At 45.8% G+C, this 26,748-nt stretch overlaps 1 protein-coding gene across 1 annotated transcript in view; it reads right to left on the bottom strand.

Annotated features, from left to right (window-relative positions):
- Positions 1-26,748, bottom strand: part of LOC138521324 (mucin-13-like) — a 757,642-nt gene that overhangs the window by 53,415 nt on the left and 677,479 nt on the right. Inside the window, exons 10-11 of the mRNA XM_069634079.1 lie at positions 8,383-8,470; positions 1,339-1,504 (exon numbers count right to left, since the gene is read on the bottom strand). Of these exons, the coding sequence (XP_069490180.1) occupies positions 1,339-1,504; positions 8,383-8,470 (254 nt within the window). The remainder of the gene's footprint in view (positions 1-1,338; positions 1,505-8,382; positions 8,471-26,748) is intronic.

The raw sequence follows: 26,748 nt of genomic DNA, 5'->3' as shown, positions 1-26,748 counted from the left end.
AAGCGGGCTAGGTTTGTGCTGTGCTGATTTAGTGACCCTTCCACAGGACACAATCACAGGCAGAGTGAGGGAGTGGGCCAAGGTTTGTGCTGTGCTGATTTAGTGATCCTTCCACAGGACACAATCACAGGCAGAATGAGAAAGCAGGCTAGGGATGTGCTGTGCTGATTTAGTGACCCTTCCACAGGTCACAATCACAGGCAGACTGAGGAAGCGGGCTAGGGATGTGCTGTGCTGATTTAGTGACCCTTCCACAGGACACAATCACAGGCAGAGTGAGGAAGCGGGCTAGGTTTGTGCTGTGCTGATTTAGTGACCCTTCCACAGGACACAATCACAGGCAGAGTGAGGAAGCAGGCTAGATTTGTGCTGTGCTGATTTTGTGACCCTTCCACAGGACACAATCACAGGCAGAGTGAGGAAGCGGGCTAGGTTTGTGCTGTGCTGATTTTGTGACCCTTCCACAGGACACAATCACAGGCAGAATGAGAAAGCAGGCTAGGGATGTGCTGTGCTGATTTAGTGACCCTTCCACAGGTCACAATCACAGGCAGACTGAGGAAGCGGGCTAGGGATGTGCTGTGCTGATTTAGTGACCCTTCCACAGGACACAATCACAGGCAGAGTGAGGAAGCGGGCTAGGTTTGTGCTGTGCTGATTTAGTGACCCTTCCACAGGACACAATCACAGGCAGATCGAGGAAGCGGGCTAGGTTTGTGCTTTGCTGATTTAGTGACCCTTCAACAGGACACAATCACAGGCAGAGTGAGGGAGTGGGCTAGGATTGTGCACCTTCCACAGGGCACAATCACAGGCAGTGTGAGGAAGCGGGCTATGCGTCTAATGGCACTGCAATAGAGAGTGAGCGTCACAGGCTAGAAAAAGGGATACAGTAACTGGAGTTGTGATAGGGTGGCGACAAACGCAGTTATTGGGAGCAGGATAAGTACCTGGGTCTGTAAGGCTAATGGGAGACGAGTGGAGAAGGAAGGGGAGGTGGAAGTTATGCCAAGATAAGGATAATCAGTTGTGGGAGCAAGGTAGAGGCACTTTCACAGGGTAAGGGTATCGAATGGGGCAGTCCATGCAGAAGGAGAGCAAGGAGTGTGTGATCCCACAGTGTTCTACAAGGGTCACCCTCGTCCTCCCCTGAAAGCAAGCAGCCATGCAGTGGGCTGTCCTCTCTGCGGCTGCATGCCAATGCTGCAGCTCACAGTCAAACAACCATGCTCAAATGACCACGAACCAGCCACAGCAGCCGCACCTCAGCAGGCACTGTAGCATCTCATTCTATTACTTCATGTCATAGTTTAAGGGATGACAATTTTCAAAGTGTACCGTATTGCCATTGCTTATGTCGTTCTCCATGAGGATGTTCTTGCTGCCATACTCCAGTGCCGCTGAATCGCGATTCATAGTTACTCGAGGGAGTTTTGGAACGTCGCGCTTTGGCCACATCAGGTAGGTCTCATGTTCATAGGATTCTTTTTGTACTTCCTTGGACCTGCATAAAATGAAAACATGTATTTCATTTCCAGTTTGTATGCATCCCACCCCATTTATGGGACTTGCTCTATATGATTATGGTTTTTTCAGTACTTCAATAATCCAGGGAACAAGCTATCATGTGATACTCACTCCTCTACTGATGCCAGGATTTACCTGCATTTCTTCTACAAAATAAGAAGCACTCTGGATAAAGAACAATTTCTAGATAACTACCATATGATATCACATTGGCATATGTGAATACCACAGGTGGATCCGCTAAACATAGAGACACATACATGATCAAATAGTTTCAATAACAATGACGGCGGTGCCATTTTATGCAAACAATGAGGAAGATGATCGGTAACGATGACTGAAACCAGTGGTGGGCCTGTGAGATCAACTGTTTAAAGAAACCACCGACTTGCGTGGGCCCCTCAGTCTGGATGGAAGCCCTTGAGGTAGGAATATGTGGCAACCGCCTTCAAATCGATTCACTGGATCGCTTTCCTTTCGATAGTTGGCCAAAATGCATATGTTTATTGCTGAGGTGCACACGTATATTAACTAAATGTAAAACATTGGAAGACTATCAAAAGGCTAAGTAAACCTCAGGCTCAGCCAACCACCAATTCTGGTGGAAAAGTAAAGAACTTGGGGTTCACCTGCGAACAACAACTTCACAAAACATCTCTTCCAAGGTGACTAGCGGGCACCTCACTCATAGGAGTTATTATGAGTTTGTCGGTATCCCACCGGTAAATCCGGCGAGATACTGGGGAACTACCGTACCATCTCCGCTGCCCGATATCCTGGGATTACCTGGATATTATGGGCAGTGGAGACCCTGGTAACTCCCAATTCCATAGGACTCCATGGGATCGGGTTGCGGGAATTAGCACCAGTGCTGGTAATTCCAGAAATTCTATGTCAGTAGGGGCGTGAACTAACGGCAGGTCAGGCCTGCTTGTAGATCAGACCCCCTACCGGCAAACTTGTGGTTGGCCAGTCCGGTAAAGTACCGGTACACATAGATATCAGCAATTTAAAACCAGATCGGCCATCCCATGAGGAGCCCTATAGCCTGCTATAGAAGATCTTCGCATCATCACTGATCAACAACAAGATTCTGCTGGTACAGGCCCTGATCATGCCCAGAGTTTCCAACTTCAAAGGCCTACTACTGAGCCTCACCAAAAAAGAAACTTCCCGCTTGCAGGAAGTCTATGGCAGAGCAGCATGAAGCGCTGACCACATCACAGGATGCCTGAAAAGCATGCAATGGCTTCTCAACTATTACGGGGTAGACTTCAGGGTCCTCTGTCCGCATTGTAAAATGAGCAGCCTAGACCTCTGGTCCAAGTAGATCACCAAACGTCTCACTAAACACACCCCAGCTAGAATCTAGAGATCAATCACATAAAATAACCTCTGCTGCGCCTCTTACATAAAGAGGAAAGTGGGGAGAATGATGCTCACAGTGGCAGGACCTGAACAGTGGAATGCCCGCCTCACCAATCTCAGACCTCTCCCCAATCACTTGAAATTCAGAAGATACTTAAAAACCTCTGGTGTGGGAAAGTCTTCCCCACGAAGGAAAATTCACGTGGACCTGCTTCCAATCTGCACTTCACAGTTTATACCTGTTTAGCTGACTGAAACAATCTTGTGCGTTACTAAAATTAGGAATCGACAAAGTCTAGCCCTATGGTGAATTTTGGACCTGCTTTTCCTCATCCTCCCCATCCCTTACACAACCTTAATCCGTTCAGCGCCACAACCAACTTCCCACCTTTTGTCCAACTGCACGCTGCATGAAAAAAAAAATAAGGCAACACCCAACACTGGAACGTCCAGGGACGTCATTTCACCAAAATGCCAGGGGTAGCGGAAGTGACATCACATGACCCTTGATCTCTGATGACATCAAAGGAAGTGATGTCATTTCACCCCACACGAAGTGACATCAATGGAAGCGATGGAACACTACCTTTCCCCCTTGACAAAACAGGAAGTGGAATCATATAGCATTGTTCCTAAGTACACTACTAAAAATATGGTCACGATATCTCCGCAATGTAATATACATTTCATACAAGAATGGATCACCATATGAATCGTTAATATCAGTGTGTATAGGCCCATATTATCAAATGACTGAACGAAAGCAGATGTAGAAGGCCAAATGATAATGATGTGTTATTATATAGCATTTACACTTAGGCTCTTTATATAGAACACATATACATACAATATCAACCAACCTGTGTTGGTACTCATTTATTAACCTCGGAAGTGTGAAAAGCTGAGTTGGCCTTGCTGGGATTCGAACCTGCAGATCACACACTCATATGAGCACCGAGCACCCAACCCACTGAGCTATCTTACCGGCTATAGCTACCGTCTGGTACAATTAGCAATTACATCTCTGAATGTTCTCAAAGTCAGAAAGTAAAATTACACTCTGTAGTGGATACCATTAAACCGGTAACTGAGATTGAACATCATGCCAGTTCATCTGCAGGTCTGGTGTAAAGTTGCCCACATGTCAATCCTGTGTGGATTTACTTTTCAGGCTTCAAAGGCTGGAAAAATACATACCATTAGGAGGGTTCATAACTGTGTATTAAAGAATTTAGAGTAGCGCAGGGAAAACAGAGCACTCACATGGCATCCCGTACTCTGGGCACTCATTACCTCATACATGCAAACAAACCTCCTGAACAGCATGCCATGGAGATAGGAAAGATAGACACATTACAACAAAGCATGAACTGTGGCACAACGAAATCAAGGGCCACTTTATGTGCTATGGTCTCGGGAGGATAGCTCAGGGGCAACATGCTCGCCTTGGAAGCAAGACTACATGGAGCAACACAGGTTCGATCCCCGGGTCTGCGCTTAGAAACCTCTGGGTATTAAGCGCGTTATAAATATCATATCATATAATATCATGGTCAAACATTTCTACACTGTACACACTTTTTTAGGCACAAGGGTTTTGTCAAGTGACCGAGGACACCAAAATGGAATGTCTTGTGATGATCGTAACAGAGACAACGGCAGAAAAAAACATGCTAGAACTGCAAATTGCGAAAAGCAAAATACATAGTTCGAAATGTATTCTTATTCTACTCTAAATGGTTTTTTGAAGTTTTTGTCTGCATTGTGAATTTAAGGTGTTTAAGAACAGACTAAATCAGTGACTGACGCCCTCACGTGTGCCTTTAATGAGTCTAGCAATTATTGTATAGAATTCCAGAAAGACAAATTATTTGTTATTCCTATTCTTTCTTATTTAGGGTCATTGCTCAAAATGTTACACTCGTGGAACCCACTGTATTTTAAGAGGCCTGACCAAGAAAGCCAGCCACACCAGAAACAGAGCCACATGGCGCTGAACACAGCCCAGCAACCCCATTTAAAAAAGAAATAATACATACATTTGTTTTCATTTATTTTTTTAGGGTTAGCCAGGGAGACCACAGGGGTAGCAAGGGAGACCTCCGTCCCAAAACCGAAGTAGAAAGACCCCGAGACTGACCAAAACCTACCGGAAGGGGTGCTAAAGGTACAGGAGTGACCGGTATAGTTGGTAGGGGCAGAAGGGAGCCGTGGGGTACCGTGACCCAGTCAAACAGGGGAAGAAAAGAAATCTGTGGGAACAAAGTCAATTTCCCGAACCCCCCAAGAAAGAAACCGAGAAAGACGGGTCTTTGACCCATACCCAATAAAGAAGATCATCAGTCTTTTTCATAGTCGCAGTACTTAGCAGGATAGTGAAACAGGTCTGCCAGAAAGAAGTAAGAAAGGTTTCAGTACCTGGCAGGATAGTGAAACAGGTCTGCCACACTACCAACAGAGAATCACACAGGTCTGGGACCCGTACCCACAAGACTGGGAGTCAAGCCGACGGTGGGGAGAAGATAACGATAGTGAGAGAAAGACCAGGGGAAGGGAAACATTCCCCTTTGTATTGCAAACTGTCTTACGAAACCTGAGAAAGGCCAGAGTACGGGAGGCACCCCCCCATGGCATTGAAAATTGCCTTGTAAAGCCTGAAAAGGGTGAAGAGAAGGGAGTCAAAAGAGCCAGGAAAGCCACGAGAAGGGAGGCATTCTCTTGGCAGTGCAAGGAGATGAGAGAGAACCCAGTAAGGTAGTTTTCCCCCCTGGTGTATTTGTGAACACAAAGACGAGAGTAGAGAGGCATTCTCAAGGCATTGCAAGAAACCTGGAGAGAGTCAGGAAAGCCACGAGGAGGGAGACATACTCTTGGCAGTGCAAGGAGATGAGAGAGAACCCGGTAAGGGAGTTTTCCCCCATGGTGTATTTGTGAACACAAAGACAAGAGTAGAGAGGCATTCTCAAGGCATTGCAAGAAACCTGGAGAGAGTCAGGAAAGCCACGAGGAGGGAGGCATTCTCTTGACATTGCAAGGAGCCGACAGAGAACGAGGTGAAGGGAGTCATTCCTGCTGGTGTGTTTGTGAATATTGTGAAAAGCCAACAGAAGGGAGGAACTCTCTTAACATTGCAAAAAGAGCCAAGAGAAGGAATCCATTCTCTTGATACCAGGAGTTTGAGTTGTTTCTTTCTGAATCAGATAACTTTTTGCTAATTTGGAACTTTTCTTTAACCTTTGAAAAAGGATTGCGACCTAGGGAAGGGACCCATTCCCTCAGGAACCAGTTTCTATGATATATGGATCTGTGCCTGTTCAGAAGAAGGGAGTCATTCTTCTGGACCAAGAGGACAGCAACCCTCTTTTAGTTTAGTTGTAAGAGTTGGAAATAGGTGTTTGATACAGGGCGGTGGACTCTTTTAGTTCTTGGACATTCTGACAGATTCCTTAGTTTTAGTTGAGGCAGGAAAACCCCTCTTAGTCATAGGGATAGATAGGTTTTCTCTTTATTTTTTCACAAATAAAAGTATTTAGTTAACAGCATGCCACCCTTGTGTCGGTCTCGTACTCCTGCACCCTTACACTGCGTAACATGAACATTTATCTAGTAAACACATTTTTTTAGGATCTGAAAACAGTCCGATTTATTATTGCCCTAGTGCATACCTTTTTTGATAATACGGATTGTAGCAAAACCTGTTTCCTCCATTCCATATTATTTTAAGTATTTTCTGATGTTTTTGCTTTGGGGAACATACTGGATAATCTGGCCCCAGGAGGACCCTTCTCAATCTTTAAGTGCTTGCCTTAGGTTTGGTGCAACCACAATCTGATGCCCTTAAACCGCTGTGGGCCTTTAATACCCACACTTGACTTGCTTTGAAATATCTATTAACATTTTCCATTGTAAATCATCGTATACGATTGATTTAGACCTGGGGTTGAACAATTTGAGCACAAAATTCGAGTCCAGTAATAATGGTGGGGCCATATGGCACCGTATATGTTCTTGCCACAGATTACTGAGAAGCAAACCGGTGCATGACTTTTCTAAACATTTACAGAATGCGGAAAAGGATTAGGAGTTCCAAAAAATTATTATTAGAGGTTGCGAAGCAAAAGCAATGTTATTCAACTATCTTGTAGAGAAGTTACTTGAAAACAGTGCAACTGTTTATACTGTGGGTCTTATATGGGGTTCTGTGGTGTGGTAACAAAGTGGCAGTAATTCTGTTTTTTTGGCAGTAACAGAAGTTCAGCTGCTTTTACCGCACCACTGCGTTTCAAGTTTGACCTTGAAGTGGAGGATTTACCTCCAGCACTATGATGGAGGTAAATCCTTCACTGTAAGGCCAAAAATCATCCAATTTACTATGCGGTATTACCACTCACTATATATTTGCAAAAATTCCCCATGGAGATCTATGGACCCCAAAAATAGGGATTTACATCGGCATATGACCGCAGATAATCACATGGCAATTCCACTGGACCGAGTGGTGGTAATGGGTGGCAAATCAGTGGATTTACCACTAATCTGCTGCCAAAGTTCTGATGAGACACTGGCCCTCATTCCAAGTATGGCGGTCTGGAAAGGGTGCCGGTATGTTGCTACCGGCACCCTTTCCTGACCGCCATACTACAAGAATGACGGTAGGGGCCACGGATCTCCCGGCAGGCCTGACCTGCCGGGTTTTCAGGCCCTTACCGTCATGCCTCTCACTGAAGCACTGGCACCGTTAGCAACGGTGCTGGTGTTTCAGTGACCCCATTTCCATGGAATCCTATGGGACTCGATGGAAATGGGGATTAACCATTACCGCCACTGCTTGTGATATCGCAGTGGCACTGGGATATCAGGCGAAGATAAGGGTTTTACAGGATTGCCGGTAACCTGCTGACTACCAGTGGGTTTTACCAGCACCCCCATAATGAGCCACTCTGTGTGGTTTAAAGGTTTTTGGAAATCTGATTGACAGCCCTCTTTCCAGCATTCTATGTGTAGGTAGAGTAAGCGGTGACAGTGGATATAGAGATAGAAATATATAGCACACACCTGAGCACCCGCCTTTAAAACATTTATTCAAGAAACTCAGACGGCCTCACCACAATTTTGATGGCAGTATCTTAGAACATTGTTGTTTACTATTCCACTACATTCTGAGTTTCAAAAGTGAAACTCATATTTTCTGCCATCTTTTGTGGGGAGGAAATTATCCCCACACCGAAGCGTATATGCATGCAGTATTACCCATTTGGTATTGCTGCATGTTTTAACAACGCCTGGCCCCAATGGAGTCCTTTGTGACTCCAAAATGGGGAATAACTGAAGCGTCAGCAAGCCTTTATCATGCAGTCCGTTCCAGTTACTGCATGCTTACTACATGCAGTAGCAGTAAATGTGTTTGCCGGTATGTTTAGAGAAAATACTGCCAAACTCATAATGAGGCCTGTAGATGTACGTCATGTAAACTCAAAAAGGACTTACCGGTAACATGCAATCAAAAGAGAAATCGCCAAAATAAGTAACAGACTGCCGAGCACACACGAAATCACCACAACAGCAAGAAGAGAACCTGCAATTAGAAATAAAAATGAGTATTTCTAAGATAAAAACAAACTATTGATTTTGAAATCAAAAGTGATATTTTACTTTAATTTCACATAATGCAGCAATGAAACAGCTTACATCAAGGTGATCAATGATGCCCTTAATATCCTCGATGATGACTATTCTTGTCTTTTAGTTTTACTTGACCTCACAGCCACGGTCGACACAGTAGACCACCAGGCACTCACTGACATTCTACATTGCCCCATGGGGATCAGGAAGACCATTATCAGCTGGTTAATATCCTACCTCTCTAGCAGCCACCAATACATGCAAATGAATCCCTTCAAATCACCAGCTCAACCAATGACCTGTGGAGTCCCTCAAGGATCCATCTTCTCCACCTTGATCTTCAATCTTTACATGGAGGTGCTCAGAACCCTTCGGCTCCACACAACATTCACATTGACCAAGAGGGAGATGACCCACAGCTCTACCTTAAAATCTCCTCCATCAAAGACATCCACAGGCTCAAGACCTTCCTGACATTGATCCAGTCTTGGATGTTGTGACAAAGCTAGAGACTTTGTCCCTTCTTCCCTAGGGGAAGCCACCCCCTTTGAGGCTAGGGAAGCAAGCCTGCTCAGAAAAACCCTCCCTAGAAGTGTGGGAAAGCAGGACCTCACTGGGAGTGTCTCCTCTTTAGGGGACAAGGAGTTCTATTCCCATGGGGAACTCCCTATACCCAAGGCATTATCTACCTACATAGGAGTAAGAAATACTGACAATACAGCTATGAGTTTGGCTCAAGGTAATGATGATCTTTCCATATTCTTGACAACGTGTGCTGAACAATATGCCCCTTTTGAATACTGTAGTAGGATAAAGTGCCAACAACCCTTTAATTGAGGAAGAGAAACTCAATGACGAGTTGAGACTCAGACGTGAGAACATCGGCAAGGGGTGGAGCCTCACAGACCAGAAGAGCAGGCTACAGGGTGGAAGGATGTGGACACCCAAGGGAGATGCCATCCACTAGACAAGGAAGTGCACAGGGCCTGAGAGGCAGAGGCTGAGTGAATCAAAACAGACCTGGAGACGCAACCACATACAGGACATGTTGAACCCAGAGCATGCAGACGCCAAGTTCAGGGATGAACGGAGGACTGGGTTCTCAGCTCTCAGACCAAGAGCCAACAAGAGTGAGAGAGCAGAGATGAATGGAATGCAAAGACTGCTAAAATCCAACGAGAAAGAGCATCAAGCCGTGGAGAACAATGCCATTGATTATGAGACAGACCCTCACTGGAGCAACCACCACAACACAGCAGGGACGCGGGTAGCCCCGGTTGGAGGGAGGAGAAGAGTGAACGAGTGGGAAATATGGAAGTACTATCCAAGTCCCATCAAAGAGTCACACGGACCTGAGAGTTGAGAGCGTAAGAGACCATGAGATGGGTTACGGGAGCCTGAGAAACCTGAGCAGCATAAAACTTGAGTAGGGTCACAGGAACTGAGAAAACGAAGAGAGCCAGAAGCAGAGAGCGGTCATAGGAACCCTAAAGAACTAAGTGAGACATTGGGTAAAGGGGACCCGAAAGGAGCTACAGAGGCACGATATGCAGAGTGAAAAGCAGATATCATGGGAGCATGGAGGCACCCAACAGTTGGGCGAAGTGGAGAGAAAGATCAACCAAGTTGGTGGAAAGGGATCATGGAAATATCCCTCCACCTAAAGAAATGTGAACGTTTTGTTTTTCTAGGAACTTGAGACTTTTTGTTCAAACTTTTGGGAACTTTTGATAGACTGACAAGAACGGTTTTCTTTGAGTAGAATTGCTATTTACTTCTAATCATTGGATCCAGACCCAAGAGGGATTCCTGGGACAACCAGAGATATCCTTTGTGAAGAACCAAGAGTGCAGAGGACTCAAGCTATTTTCCTTTTACATTTTGCTAAGTGGTAGAGCCAGTTTTTTTTGTTTTTTTTATTGTGTTTTGACTCACATCTGAAAACAGATAAGACTTTTACACAAAACAAAGTAATTTAAAAGAAAGTTCAAACATTAAAAAAAACAATTTTCCATTGCATTTGTTGTACTAAAAAGCAAGAAAAGAAGATCAATGAGGCAGCTATACTGATGTCGGGTGAGCAAGTGCAGATCATTTTTTTTTCATCAGTCACACTTCCTAGTTTTCCCAAGATTTCAAATAGGAATACCCATAAAGCCAGAATACGACTCTGCGCTTGACCATCCATCAGACTGACACACCACGCCTCATTTCCAAACAGCATGTCTAAGCATTTTCAACACTCTTCCCTTAACGCAGTGCAGCCCATGACCAGATGTTTAGTGGTTTCTTTCAAATCTACCATGCCACATAGCCTCAAATTAAGTGTCTCTCTCCGCCAATTCCAACTACCAATTCTCTCAAGCGTAGGAAGTTGATTTAAATGTAAACAGAGTTAGAGTGACCTTCTTGCACACAGAAAGAAAAGAATATACCTTGAAACCTGTTCCCCCTTGTATTTCAATTTAGCGTATTCCTTTTGTATTGTGTGCTTCGCTATGTCTTTGAATGTTTTCCCCTAATCAAACTGAAACAGCTTTTTATTTCACTTTTGCTTGGTTTAAAATTAGCTCTTCGTTTGACGAGCCAATTTCATTCAGTTTATTGTTCATCTGTTCCTTCAGAATAGTGATTTATTTACCTGAATTACTCTTTTGTATTTCTCCCCATTTTGCATATAGGGAGTGGCTCGGGGGGGGGTTTATCAATTTTGCATAGCTCATCATTTTTCTCCACAGTGCCCTTGTACTCAAAGTAATCAGGCCAAACTCATGTCGTATTACTGAGTTAGGAACTGATAATGCTAGCCTCAGGGTCTCTTTCCATAACTTGCCTTGGAATGTATTTAGGTTTGTCCCCAGATCATTCAAATGAATGTCCAGCCCGTGCAGTATCGTCGGCTCCACTTGCATTTGATAGAACTGTATCAGCGATAAAGTACACAGCTGCCAGTACACTCGCCTCATTTTAGAAAGTAAAGGGCCATATTTAGCACTGAGGTAGTTAATCCTCCCTATCTTGGATGTGGAGTTAATAACCTCATATCCCAAGTAGATTAAGCCAGATACTCGCTCCAGTGGCTCATCTCCCACTCGCCACATCATCGTTTTTGGGGCTCTCTTTGTTGAGAATACACATACCCTGGATTTTGTCCCGTTCACTTTAAGATTCTTTTCCATAGCATACATGTGAAATAGAGACAGCTTGCGCTGTAGCCCAAGAGGAGTTAGGTCGAACAGCACCACATCATCTGCAAAGGTTTTCCAGTCCAAGGTTACTGTGCCCAGCCTCACTGGATTTGTACGCCCCGCGTCCCAGACCCTTGCAATGTCTGCTGTATACAAATTATAGAGGGTAGGAGCTGCCACGCATCTCTGACTTAATCCCACATGGGTAGTAACCAGCGAGGTCGTAGCCCTTCCTCTATCTAACCTCACTCTTACTGAGGTATTTGTATGCAGTAAAGTGAGCATTTTTACCAAGCTGTTCAGGACCTCTGTCTGCCTAAGCTTTTCCTACGATCGTCTCCGGCTAACTGTATCGAATGCGTTAGACATGTTGATTGAGGCCATGTAAACCGTGCCTATTGAGTTCTTCTTAACAGCTTACCTCAAATGTGCCAGAGTGAAAGCATTTAGCGGGGTCCCCATCCCTGCTCTAAAGCCAATTTGGCAGATGGAAGGGAGTTGATGCTTAATGATCTCCCTTTTAAGACCTCTCAATAGCAGGGTCCCAAAGATCTTACTTGAGGAGTCCAACAGCGCAAATGGCCTGAAGTTCACTGGATTTTGTTTATCCCCTTTAATTGTAAATTGGGACGATTAAGGATTGTTTCCAGGTTTCTGGAACCGTACCTGACCCATAGGCGTGTTGGCACAAGTCCCACAGTGGGGAAGCCAATATTTCAGTGTTTTCTTTGGTGTGAACCGGGGGTATTTCGTCTGGGCCCGGGGCTCTTGAAGGTTTGGCTTTACCAATTGCCCAGATAACATCGCTCCTATCCCAAGGGCATATTTCCTTCCCAAGAGAGTCCTTGTGATCCTGATCAAGTAAGGTTTCTACTGGAGGCAGAGCGTATTTCTCCCTCCAGTATTGTTCCCATACTTGCGCAGGAATTTGACACTTGTCTGCTGAGCCAGAGGTTTTCTTAGTTACTCCCCGCATGATCGACCAAAACTTCCCTGCATCTTTCTTGATCAGTGTTGCCACCATCTCCTGATTCTGTTTGATCTTTGTTTCCTTCCTAATTAAGTTCACTGATCTCTTATAGCAATTCGTTATCTTCCTCTTTTCTTCACAGAATAGTTTATGAGAGGTAGCTTTGTTCCCAGCTAGCCTTTTTTCAGTTCTTTTGTTTCTTTTGTCTGCCTAATTCTAATATCAAAGGGAGTCTGATGGGAAACAGTTCCCTGCCATGTACCCCCCCTGCGAGAGGTTATCCATACACATGTGCAGCCTGTCATTGTAATTCCAAGCTGTTAGTTGTACGTTCAGCTCTCCCATCTGCGCCATTTCCTTCTCCAATATGTTCATGAACTGTCTCATTGCCCTCATATTCCACCTGATGGCAGTCCCTCCTCTAGCCATCGTAGTGAATGCCGGGGAGGGAAAAATTTGGTGTTTACTCATTTGCCTATCTAGATCATACATGAGTGGAAAATGATCACTCCCCTTTGTCTCCCCCCGTTTTAGCTGAGGTGGAATCCCCCTTCCTCCATGTGTAAAACTCATTTAAGTCTTTTTCCGCTGGAACACAAGTCCAGGGTTCCCAATCTGCCATGAAGGAACTCCAAAGTCCTCCTATTTGTTCACTCCTAGTTCTGATGTTACCTCTTTGTTCGGATATGGTGTTCCGTTTTGACCAAACACAAGCTGCATTTAAGTCGCCTGCTACTAATAAGTTAATGTTTTTATCTTTTCCCAACCATTTCTCAGAGAGGGCTGCTAGCATCTTCTGAAGGCTCTTCATGTGACTGACACATTGTTTATCGTAAATGTTAGCAATTAAGAGATTTGGCGTTAAGGAACGTGTTTTGATACATATGGCCAATAGGTCGGGAGAAGCTACATTAACCTCATAGTGGAGGCAGTCCCAACTCAAGCCAGTTTAGTGGATAGGTTTGAACCAAGGACTATTTTTTCTTTAACTATAGACAAGCACCTTAGTTTACTTTTGTTAGGAAGGGAAGTCCCATTTAGAAGTACGGTCAGTGCAGTGTGTTCTTTTCTTTTAAATAGAACTACCAATGAATATGTACTCTGGCCCAAGTCCTTCTTCCGGCTTGCAATAACGTCCAGTGCTTGCATGAAGTTCAACCCCTCCAAGACCAAAGTCCTACTGCTGACCAGAAACACCAAATAATCTGACATGCGGACCCTGCTCATTGCTATGAACCTTGCAATCTTCACACCACATCTGACCACCTTTGCTAAGTCCCTAGGGTTTTATCAGGAAGTCGGGTGCATCAGCAAAGAAACTGAGTAGGACTATTGGAAGACAAATCCAAGGCGCTGTGCATTGCCTATAGCATCAGAAGGCCATTCAGTTATTAGAGTCAGGGGAAGAGGCATTCTATAATGCACCCCTCTTGTCTCCACCAATATGTCCAGATTTATTCTTTCAATGTGCCCCTTTTCAATTCAAACACTGTTGTACACGTGGAGAGTGGGTGTGTGCTGTGAACATGGTCTGCTATGGACATGGACAAGGAAATGGTGTGTATGGCAACTTCCTGCTGTGAAAGTAGGTCCGAGCAGTATTACAGCATGCAGAAGCAGGATGAGGATGAATGCAGCAGGACACAGTGCATACAATGGACATTGTTATTAATGTTGTTGTTATGATTCTGTGGCAATAAGCCACGAGGTGGCGGGCCAATACCACCAAAGGTAATGCCCCCAGGGCAAGTTATAGGCCCGAGCGAAGCGAGGGCCTTAACGGTGCCCCGGGGGTATTACCTCAGGGCGGTATTGGCCCACCACCCAGTGGTTTATTGCCATTAGTACCCTGGCCCGTTAGACCGGGGTACTAATTGCTTTTTTTTCTGTTGCGAAACACGTTTCGGAACAGAAAAAAAAGAAAAAACAACGGCAACAAAAATGGCCGCCGCCATGGAAAGGGTAAACGTAGTCCGTTTTCCCTTTCCATGGCGGCCATCGGGAGCGGCTGCGCTGGGAACAGAAGTGTTCCCAGCGCGTTTGCTTCCAAGACCAGAAGAAAAAAGAAGGTAAGTGGGGTGGGGAGGGGGGAGGGAGGACGGAGGAAAGGATGGGGAAAAAAAAAAAAAATCTTACCTGCGTCCCCGGTGGGGGACGAAGGAAACCTCCAGCCATGGGGCGGCTCGGAGCGGGGATTGCCCCGTTTCAAGCCTCCTCATAGGCTGAGGGGCTGCCGCACCCCTCGCCGGGAACAGAGTAGCCGGCACGCACGGCGTGGACGGGAATACCATGTGGTATGGCTCGCAAATGAGCCAATCACCACACAGCTGTTCAGCCGCGCGTGCTGGGTACTAATTCTTATTATTATTGCTATGCACCTGATTTAAAGTGAGTTAATGTGTGGTGAAGTTTGTGTTGGGAGCTGTGTTGCGTTACTTATCCTACCACATGACACAATCACAGGCAGAGTGTGAGTGTGGGCAGAGTGAGAGTGTGGGCCGAGGGGTCTGTGGCACTGCAATGAACAGCGGCCCTATTCGAAAACAAATAGGCTTACAGTGACCAGGGGTTACAAGGGGATGGCATCAAACACAGTGATAAGGAGCAGGATAGGTGGGGTGCCTTCATCTGTAATGGCAATTGGGAATGAGTGGGGAAAGGGAGGGGCAGTAAGGCCGAGATAGGGATGAACAGTGATGGGAGCAGTGTAGAGGCACTTTGACGGGGGATAGGGGATTGGATGGTGGAGGTCATATGGATGGAGAGCAAGGAGAGGGTAATCCTATAAAGTGTCCTACAGGGGGCACCCTCGTGCTCCCCTGAAAGCAAGCAGACATGCAGTGAACTTTTCACTCGGCAGCTGGATCCCAATGGCGCAGCTCGCAGTCAAACAACCACACTCAAATGACTACGAACCAGCAACTGCAGCCATATCTCAGCAGGGACTGTAGCATCTCGTTCTATTACTTGATGTCATAGTTTAAGGTAGTGGTCTTCAAACTGTGGGGCGATGTCCAGGGGCATGCTAGGCTCTTTAAAAAGGGATTACAGTGATCGCTTTAGAAAGTATAAGCAGTTATAGCCTGTGGGGGGACCCGGAAACAATGTAGACCAAATTCCTACTGCTGACCAACAACACCAAGAACCCTGACATCCAGGCCTAGCTCTTTGCTAAGAACCTCAAGGGCTTCAATCCTCAACTGACCACTTTTGCTAAGTCCCTTGGGTTTTACATTGACAGACACCACTCCTTCAAGGAGCAGACAACAAGGAAGTCATAAACAGCTTGCTACCAAGTTTCCCTCCTCTGGAAAATCAAGTTGCTTCTTCATCCCAGCAAACAAGCACCTCACCCACCTGGATGATGGCAATGTCCTCCTGGCAACCCCCTGGCATCCCTGAGATATGCCCTACATGCTGCAGCATGGCTCATTAAAGGACTCTGTAAATCCCAACCCTCTTCGAACAGCACTGGCTCCTGCTGCAAGCACGTATCACCTTTTCATTTCCTTCAAGTCCCCACGCTATCTTGCGGAGATGCTCAGCATCTCTGGAGGCCTACGATCCACCAGAAGTAAGGACATTGGCAGACTTTTCCTACACCTGTGCAGGAAAGAAAGAATCGGAGCATAGACATGTTCCGTCTATGCCTCAAGACTCAGGACCCTCCTTCCCATGAACACCAGACTCACACCCTCGCTTCCACATTTCGGGAAGGAGCTCAAGAACTTCGCCTCCCACGAATGGCTCCTCCTTAACACCAAGGTCCACACCTCCTCCAGTCCCCACCTAACCTGAGAATGGGCCGGTCTGCTCCGCCGTTTCCTCCCCTGCTTACTTCTACAGCCCCTGCTGTCAAATTGCCCCCCCACCCGCTCCCCGGTTGTGAACTCTCGGCTCCCTTGTATTCATTCCTTGCGATTTGCATGCCTTGCCATGCATGTCCCGGCGGTGACCTGTAAAGTGCTCCATTGCTTCCCGTAGCTAGGTCCCTGCTCAATAAATACTATAATTATGAATAATAATAATAATAATAATAATAATAATAATAATAATAATAATAATACTGTTAAGGAAAACAACTGCCCTCTAGGGCCCCTCTTTCCTCAAGAGGGCTTTAAAAACTGAAAAGCAATCTGAGATTTAGGGTAAGATCTGGGATTGGCTCCTGAATCCCCCTGCAACCCTACAGTTAGAATCGAGAGCCGCAATATTTGTTTGTCACCTTGCATTTTGTTTGGATGGGCTTTTCCACAAATATTGTCTGAGGAACCAGAGAAAGTCACCTACTGTGCAGGGTCAGTTTTATATTGTTATTCAGAAAGCCTTTTTACACCAGAAAGAACAGGTTATTATTTTTCATTGTCATTAGGCCCTATGTACATATCCTACTTTCCATAGGAAAGCATTGACGTGCCAGCAGTGAAAGGGTTACTAACAGCATTTCTGAAGCATTAGTGCGAAGAAACAACTTTTGAAGCGCTATTTCTATGCCATGTTTCATTTCATTTCATGTTGTGGAATGCCTGGAGGAACGAGAAGGCATACGATCTGCCAGGAAGAGCAGGAGGCCAGCAATAATTGCAGGCCTGGAAAAATCCTTAAAATCCGACTAGAGCTGTATGTCTTGTAACTTAGTTTATCTGTTTGACCTATGGCATGCTTTCTTTTTATTTAAAAATCAAGATTACGCATTGAAGAAGCATGAACAGCAATGCACTGTGCCTTTCCATGACAGTAAGGACTAGTGGCAGCTTACATTGTTTTATATTACAACTTTTCAGAGCATTTCAGCAAGCACAATACTCTTTCTCACTGAAAAAACTTGGTGACAAATGAGATATTGCAAGTACCACCTAACTCTCTTAATGTCACTGGGCACATTTTAGAACATATGCAATTGGAAGTGACATCACGTAAGTGAACACATCATTGTGGTAGGTCAGAATCCGGAGGCAGACAAGCAGGCATGATTTTCTAAAAAAAAGGTTTATTTCCTCTTCTGACTCAAAAAGATGAAATATTTCCCTAACTCTTTGATACTAAGCCCAACCCTATACAAATGAGTGTAAAAAGGGATGCTCGTCAGTATGTCAAGATGGTCCAACATAAATGAAGTCCTCTGTCCAGAATGTACTTTCTCTCCCTACTGCTCAAAAGAAAATATAAACCAACCAAGAAATAGTTTTGGACTTTGCCCAATAGAAAGGAATGGCTGCTGGCTTCTGATCCCTACCCTGGTGTCTCTTTACCATAGTCCCTTGCCTATGTTCACAGCATAAAACGTATCGTTTGTGTACGGCTGGAGTGCCGTCCCACGGTTCAAGCCGGGTCTCTCTGGATCTCCTTGAAACATGTTTGTCTCGCAGTCCTCCTCGCTTCAAGGAGAGAATTTCGTATTTCCCCTTCTCACAGTCTGGGTGTTCTTTCAGTCTCTTCCTCTCCCACTCTAGGGGTCGCTCTTACTCGTTTCCCACTCTGGGCGCCTCAGTCCTTTCACCCACACTGGGGTTCTCTGTCCTGTTTTCACACTCTGGGGCTTCTGGCTGTTTATCTCCCTAATCCGGTGGGATCTTGGCTTTTTCTCCATACCCTGGCTTTTCTCGGTTTCTCTCCTCTCTCTGGGGCTTCTCTGTTTTTTCCTCACCTTGGGGTTTCTTTCAGCTTCTCTCCCCACACCGGGATTTCTTTTGATTTCCCTCTCCACTCTGGCGCTTTTCTCCTTGTTACTCCCCACTTTGGGTTGCTCTCAATCTCTTCCCACTCTGCGGCTTTTCTCCTTTGTACTCCCCAATCTGGGGTGATTTCACTCCCCTTCTGTGGGGTCTGCCTCCTCCTTCTCCACTCTGGGGTCTTTTCCCTCTTTCTCCCCACTCTGAGGTTCTGCCAGTTTCTCTGCACTCAGGGACTTTTCTCCTTCCTCTCCACTCTGGGGCTCCTTCCTCTGTCCTTTCCGCCTCTCTCTCATTGCTCAGAAGCCACCACGTACATGCATCTGATGAGCACTGCTCCCTGGGAGAGCTATGTAGGCCAACTGTTTCTAGTTTTACGCGACTCCTCAACTGGACTCTGCAGCAGTGGGCATCCCCTCCTGCTTCCTGATTACAGGAGCTTGTAGGCATTTCTTCCCCAGGCTCTGCCTCGGCCAGCTCAGGTACTCCATTCTTGCTCAGGCTGCCGTACCCCAAGGCTCTCGTTTCTTGCTTGCTAGGCTGCGACACACCCTCCTAGTGCAGAACTCCAGGTGTGATGCCACATCTGGCGTTTTGTCTCACTGAGTGTCTCTCCCCTCAATGTGCGCTGCAACGTAAATAAACTCCTGCGTGGATACTCCTTCCTGATTGGTCTCCCACAAGATGTGACTTTTATTTGGTTGTTCTGCAATTTTCCCTAAAGATGATGAAATGAAGTTTGGGTCAGAAGCTGAGCCAGCCATTGTTAAAGGGTCTCACACATCTTAGTTCATGCATACCCCATAAAGGTGTTAGTCTACGGAGGGGAGGGATGGTGACTTAAGTTTCTCCCTGAGGTTTCCCTGCCACTTATTGTGGAGTCAATTCCAGAGGGATCCCCTTACCCTGCCCCCTAGAGGATGTTAAGTGTATTGGGTTCACCTCCCTAGTCCCAAAGGGGGTGGCTCCACATTTGGGGAGAGGTGACAAACACCTTGTCTTTGTCTCAATATGTGAATGTAATTAAACTGGTCTTTCCTAATTGAAGAAAGCGCACAGAGTAATTGTCCATTTTCTTTTCAGAAAATGAACCATCAACGCGCGCAAAATACATCAAATGGGGACATTTTCCTGACACATTGCTAAAATGCAAAGGTCGAGTCTCCAACACAGATCAGCAGTTTGCCAAGCCCCGTTCTTCCCCACATGAAGAAGGCAATGGAATAAACACATGTGTAAAATATCTCCTGTAGGCTTTGTGCTTGGCTGGGTCTATTTTGAAACAGAGTCTTTAGTTTAAAAGTTGCACACCTTAAAAGGTGGTGAGCAGCTTTTAATCCAAAGAATCTGTTTTAAAATAGTCCCTGTCTAGCAAAACGCCAACTTGAGACATTTTAGACATGCATTTATCGCTTTGCTATTGTGGGCATGTGGATATGGTTTAAAAATCTCATATGGTTTAAAAAAACTCACTAAACTATTAGTGCACCAGAAGGGAAGAAACAACTTTTACTCTGATTCCCAATAACACAAGACGTATGGTGACAAGAAATGTTGATGGATGCCATTCACCTGCTTGCATCATTGACATCTGCCCTAGTCATGTAGTATGCTTACAGTGTTTCGTCATGGGTTTATTGCTTCTAAGCGCTATATTTAGCAGGGGTGATGTCCCAATTCCACTGCTCAGGAGGATTTTTAAAAACATGCCGGCATGCCCCTGTACTCAGCCCCCACCCTCTCCGACTCAGCTCAAGGCAACTCCCACCTACCTTTGCAAACATCTGTGGGTAGTGACGCTCTATGGGTAGGCCATGGGTGCATGCTGGCAACGGCTCCGGGGATGAGCTGCACACCAGAAGGTCGAGGTGACTGCAGACAGTGACTGTCTTTAGGATGACAGTTGTGAGGGTGCAGAAGTAAAGCTCGGACACAAAGGTGGCATATTTTTGGGCAGAAACTTTTATTATCTGAAAAGGGGTTGGACAAATGCCTATTTGCCCCTAAAACTAAGAGGGGTGTCCCTGCCTCTAAGAAAGCTAATGAAACTGTCAGAATGTTTCAATTATAAAGTCTGCACCTGTTGTGTCTCAGAAAAGCCGACTTCTGTCCCTTACACAAATTATATAAACTAACTGTGCAAGGATGATCTCTTCTCAAAGTAAAGATGTGCTTCGTGAATAGAAAAGTTGCCAGATTCTTGTGTGAAAATGCAAGAAAATAAAGACATTTAAAAAAAATGTAGGCTCCAAGGTTAGGGTTGTAAACCTCTCCCCTAGATTCCTTGTTCAATGTGCCCTTCCCCTCTTGGGGCCTTTCAGGCCTATCGTTGCTTAAACAAATGTCAATAGATAGTTCACCATAATATCTTCTATATGCTTTGCTAATTTATCCAAGCCACTTGGCACACTCCTTTTGCCAAATACAGGACATGTTGTACTGTCTTCTCTCCTGGTTACAAGTCCCCCACGTTCAATATAACTGCTTGGTTCACTCCCCTGCCAAGCAGGTATGCTTTAATGAAACCTCTTAATTTAGGTGCGGGTCCCAGAATTGCAAAATTAAAATGTGCCTTGGTATGCTCTGCTGCCAAGCAAAACTTCTCATTTGGGTGTTCGTCCCAGACTCTCAATATTCAATTCCACTTGGTCTACTCTCCTGCCAAGTCTTTGCCCTTTTGAGGACAGTGTGAGTCCCAGACTTGTAACATTCACTGTTGCCTGGTCTACTAAGCTGCCAACCAACAGTTCCAACATGGACTGTCTCTTTTTGAGTGAGGGTCCCAGACTCGCAATATTTGTTTTGGCTTTGTTTAAGTTTCTGAAATGGTTGCAGGTCCCAGACTCGCACTGTTCAAATTGGTTTCTGTTCCTGACTTTGAAATGGATGCATGTCCCAGACATGCATCCGGTTTCCAGGGTCCCAGACCCTCTTATAATGGCCTCCATCTTCACCCCCTCACTCCACTGAACCTTCTGTGCTTATCGGGTAACCTGCACCTGTTGGCTTCCCTCTGGAAGGTACTGGCATTTCCAGAGCGCCTGCAGGTTTCCTGGAGGCTTCGGTCAAGTTCGGGGTTTCCTCGCGGTTGGCAGCAGCTTAGTTGGGGTCTGCTTCTTTCTGGTAGCGTCCCCTCTGCTGGACATTTCGCTGGTGCTCAGGGAGCCCAGAGGTATCGGATGGCAATCATGTCAGCAGTCCTGGCTCCTGGGACCTTGCTCGCGTTCACCTCCAACCCTTTTGGCTTTGCTCCAGCTCGCTCTCGCCCTTCTCACCACTACTTGGTTTGCTAGTTTCCTCCTCGGAGGATCGTTCTCTTTTATCAAGTCAGCTGTTCCATGTCTAGGCTCCCACGTTTGGAAAGGGAGTTTCCTTGGACCAATCATATTAGCTGAACAACTAGAACGCTCATTCTGCTTCCTGATAGTGATCTTTGGACTCCTGATCATCTTCCTCTTCTAAGTATATGTCAGAGTCAGATGTGAAACATTCTGTATAATCTTTTTTTTTTTTTAGTTTATTTTTATTAATTTTAACATAACCACAACCAACAAGAAAACCATCAACTCCCTCCACCCCCCCCCCCCCCCCCCCACGCCGGTGAGTGGCCCCCGCAGCCTGTAGAGATTACTATGCCTGAAAGAGGTCCAAAATCCTGATCCTGTGAGGGCACCATTGCACCATATAATCCAATTGCAAATAGTCCAAAACCGCCCCACACCCTTTCATGAACGCTCCAGGGGACCCTTGCAAGTCATAAGACAGTCTTTCCATTACCATCAGTGACCATACCCTCTGTATCCACATAACAATCCCGGAGGGTCACATTGCTTCCAGTTCTGGGCTATTGCCGCCCACGCCACGATAACCAACCCCATGAAGCATCTCTATTGCGCCTTTGAGAACCTCGCCGCTGTATGATCCCTCAAACCACACAACCACACCTGTAGCCCTAACTGCTCAACACAAGGAAATATCTTCTGCAACTGGGTTTTCACGCCTTCCCAAAAGGCCTGTATCCTCTCACAGTCCCACCAAATATGCTTCCATGTTCCTTCCCACCCACAGCCCCTCCAACACAGTTTGGACTCCCTAGGGTACATCATATGTAGTCGCTCCGGGGTGTAATGCCACTGCAGAACAATCTTAGCCCACATCTCTCTTGCTTGAATGGAGCGAGTCAACTTAGGGATACTCTCCCATAAATCCTTCCACTGCTGCTTAGCGATGGGTATCCCCAACAAACGTTCCCATTTCGTCATATAATTCCATTTGATATCCTCCGTTTGTACATTTATGAATCTATACAGAGTGGCCACAAAGGATTTCGCACCCGAGTTAGACACTGTGTACTGTTCGAAGGGAGTGAGATTTCTCCCAGCCGCCCGCTTTATTGTTGGCGACCCTAACCAGTGCCGTAGTTGGTTATATTTAAATCTGTCCGATTCTTGTAAGTCCAGGTCCCTCGAACAGGTCTCAAATGACTTCACCTCCCCATCCTGAAACATTTCCCCCACCTTAGTCCAGCCTGCTTGCTCCCACCTCCCAAAGGCCCCATCTTCCATCCCAGGAGGGAAATCAGGGTTCCCAAACATAGGGGTAAACGGTCCCGGGACACTCGTCATCACACCCTTCCCCCATTGATCATCCCAAGCTTCTAGAGTAGACCCCATCACTTTACTTATGCGCAAATTGGGATGCCTAGTGTGAACCCCTTTCCATAAGAGACCTCTCAACTGGGAGCGTGCAACCGCTCTATCCTGCTCCGCCCAAATCGTGAGCCCGTCACCCCCCATCCATTCCCTAATAACCCACAACTGTGCCGCTTGATAGTATCTGAAAAAGTGCGGAAACGCAAGGCCCCAGTCTTGAAATTGGGCCGTCAGCACCTCCCTAGCAACCCTGGGCAGCTTCTTTCTCCAGACGAAGGAGTGTACTAATTTTGCAAGGGCTTGAAAGAAGGATCTAGGGACTGGGACTGGGAGGGCCTGAAAGAAATATAATAACTTTGGCAGGACTGACATCTTAATCGAAACCATGCGTCCCCACCAAGAGATCGACAAGGGGTTCCAGTGCTCAAGGTCTCTTTTGACCTTATCGAGAAGGACAGTGTAGTTCGCCCTAAACAGGGACTCTACCTTCCCCGCGAGTGTGACTCCCAAATATTTGATCTTTCCTTTCGCTATTTTCAGATTAAGGGACGCCGCCTTCTGCGTTATTTCCACCCTATCCCCTGCTAACACCAGGACCTCCGACTTGCTCCTATTAATCTTCAAACCGGACACCGCCCCAAACTTCTCAAGCTCTCTACAAAGCGCCGGAAGGGAACGAGACGGATCCGTGAGAAGCACCAGCAAATCATCCGCATATGCCATCACCTTATGCTGGATGCCCGCCATGCCCATCCCAGCTATCGTATATTGCTCTCTGATCATTATTAATAACGGCTCCAGACAAATTGCATACAATAGTGGCGAAAGCGGACAACCCTGCTTAGCCCCTCTCTTTAGCCCCACCCTGTACGTGATCTCCCCATTCAGCGCAATTCTTATCGAAGGGGTGTTGTAATTGGCTTTGACCATTTTCAAGATTAGCTCCCCAAAGCCCATGCCCTCCATCGTCCTAAAAAGCATTGACCATTCTACCCGGTCAAATGCCTTCTCGGCATCAAGAGCTAAGAGGACTGCTGGCACTTGCTTAATCCCGATCTTTTCTATCAAGTGGATGATACGCCGGATATTATCGTGTGTCTTCCTGGCCTTGAATAAAGCCTGAATGGTCCTTATTGATCAGTTTAGGAAATACCGGGGTCAACCTAGCCGCTAGGACTTTTGCATATATCTTGGCGTCCAAGTTGATTAAAGCAATAGGCCTATAAGAGCCCCGGAAGCTCAGGGTCTTTCCCAGCCTTGTGAAAGACCAAGACTTTGGCCTCGTTCATCGAAGGGGGTACAGGACCCTCCTCCCTGAAGGAGTTGAATAATTTCGCCAGCAATGGGGCCAGAATGTCCGAGTATCTTTTGTAAAAAGCTGCCGTAAACCCATCGGGACCCACAGCCTTGTAAACACGTAGATCTTTTATCGCCTGTCTGACTTCCTCTTCGCTAATTTCACCTTCCAGGTCTTCTCTATCTTCCCATGACACCCGGGGTAAGCTTATCCCCTCTAAATAGACGCGTTGGGCTTCCCCATTAGGGTTATCCGACGCGTATAACTTCTGATAATAATCTCTAAAGATCTCTCCCATGCCCTTAGTGGTAGTGACCCTCTCTCCCCGCGATGTTTTTAACCCCTTAATCGAGCGCTCCTGCTGCTTCGCTTTTAGCTGTCTAGCCAAATATCTATCGGCTTTATTCGCCTTCATATAAAAGTGGTGGCGCAGATAAAGAAGGCCTCTCTCTGCTTTCTTAGTGCGCAGCACATCTAGTTGACCCTCCACGTGCCGCAGGGCTCTCTTTAAACGTAATGAGGGAGAGCGAGCAAGTTCCCCTCTTAGATCAGTAATCTTCAGCTGTAGCTCCTTCTCCCACGCAAATTGCTGTCTTTGGAGACTTTCAGGGCTATCATCTGCCCCCGTATCACAGCCTTAAAGGCCTCCCACTGTGTGGCCAGACTAACATCCCCTGTGTCATTAAGGGTCCAATACTCCTCAATCTTTTAACCGGATCAAATTCCCCACCATCGGGTCCTGAAGGAAACCGTGTGGTAGCCTCCAGCGCCAGAGTCCCGACTTCCTATCCGGAGTGTGCAGCTCCATCCACACCGGCGCATGGTCCGACAAGGAGATGGGCCCCACCTCGACCTCCCGCATGCGCCCCAGCTACCCAAAAGTAGTCAATCCACGTTCTGTATAATCTAAGGTGTGCAGCCTGTCAAGTATATTAGATTAACTAGGTTGACAATAATAGATATGGGCCATATCACAAGGAGGGAGGGTAGGAGTTCACATGGGAGAGGGTGCTAGACGTACTGATGCAGAGGCATACCGTGTTCTCTAAACATGGCCGTCCCTAATCCCATAAGGGAAAGGTCTCCCCGTAGTGGAGAAGGGACGACATCCTCAGATCCATCACATTGTGCAATCTACTGGCAACAATAGTGACACCAAAAAGACGAGACAAATTCTGTGGGCACGCTCCCATATTGCTGGTTATCGATTGGCTCAGCACCACTCACACTATGTGTCTCGGAAGACATACAGACACATAATGCACGTGCAGATCCAAAAGAGAGCCAGTAATATTCTTGAACAAACAGGCTGACGACTTTCATAATGAAGTGCAGCTACTGCTTTTCAACCACTTGAAGTGGGCTGCATTTCATTATGAAAGCAGTCACCCTGTCGCGGACCACAACATGCAATATGATGGGCATACATGGTGCGTTGGCCATATGTTGTGCACAGGTTAGCAAGGGCATAACATATTTCAGGTTAAAAAGCTCACCTGGAAACCAGGCTATATTTTCAATTACATCTTAAACAATATTTATTTGTACGCTTCCATTAGGGTGGTCAGTGATAATGTCGAATGCAATAATGTCGACAGTCAAAATGTTGAAAAAAAAATGTTGAAAAAAATAATGTCGAAAACCAATAATGTCAAATTTTTTCTACATTTTTTCTACATTTTTAGAAAAAAATAAATAAATATATATAATTAAAATGTGTTTGGTGGGGAGGGTTGTGGGGGGGTGGTAGGGGGGTAGGGGACCCCCCTAGTAAATGATATTCTTCTTGTTTATTTATTTAATGAATAAATAAATAAATAAATATATATTTAAAATGCGTTGAGTATAAGGGTTGAGAGGATGGTGGGGGGGGTGGGGGGTGGCAGGGGGGTCTTGGGTGAGGGGGGTTGGGGGGGACCCCCCCTAATAAATGATACTCTATTTGTTTATTTATTTATTGAATAAATAAATAAATAAATAAATAAATATATAATTAAAATGTGTTGAATATGAGGGGTGAGAGGGTGGTGGGGGGGTGGGGGGGCTGGCAGGGGGGTGTTGGGTGAGGGGGGTTGGGGGGACTCTTTATGTATTTATTGATAGTGCTAAATGACTTTTTTTTCGACATTTTTTTTCCTAAAAATTGACTCTTTTCATTATATGTATAGGTTTTCGACATTATTGTTTTGGACATTTTTTTTTCGACATTTTTGTAAGTCGACATTTTTTTTTCGACATTATCACTATGAACCTTCCATTAGATCGCCAATGAGAGGAATTCATTTCATTACGCTTTATTTCGACAAAAAAGTCATATCACCCCAATACATTAAAACAGGACACAAAAAAGGATACAAATATTAGCATTGCAGGTCTAGATAAAACTGTTCTGTCAAATGTTCATAACTGCATAAGCCCAACATCATGATTATTGTACGGCATGTTTTTTGCT

Source organism: Ambystoma mexicanum, chromosome 13, assembly GCF_040938575.1.
Source record: "Ambystoma mexicanum isolate Mex_15411 chromosome 13, UKY_AmexF1_1, whole genome shotgun sequence".
Classification (NCBI taxonomy): domain Eukaryota; kingdom Metazoa; phylum Chordata; class Amphibia; order Caudata; family Ambystomatidae; genus Ambystoma; species Ambystoma mexicanum.
The sequence above is the reverse complement of the archived record's forward strand: the minus strand, read 5'-3'. Positions and strand labels throughout refer to the sequence as shown.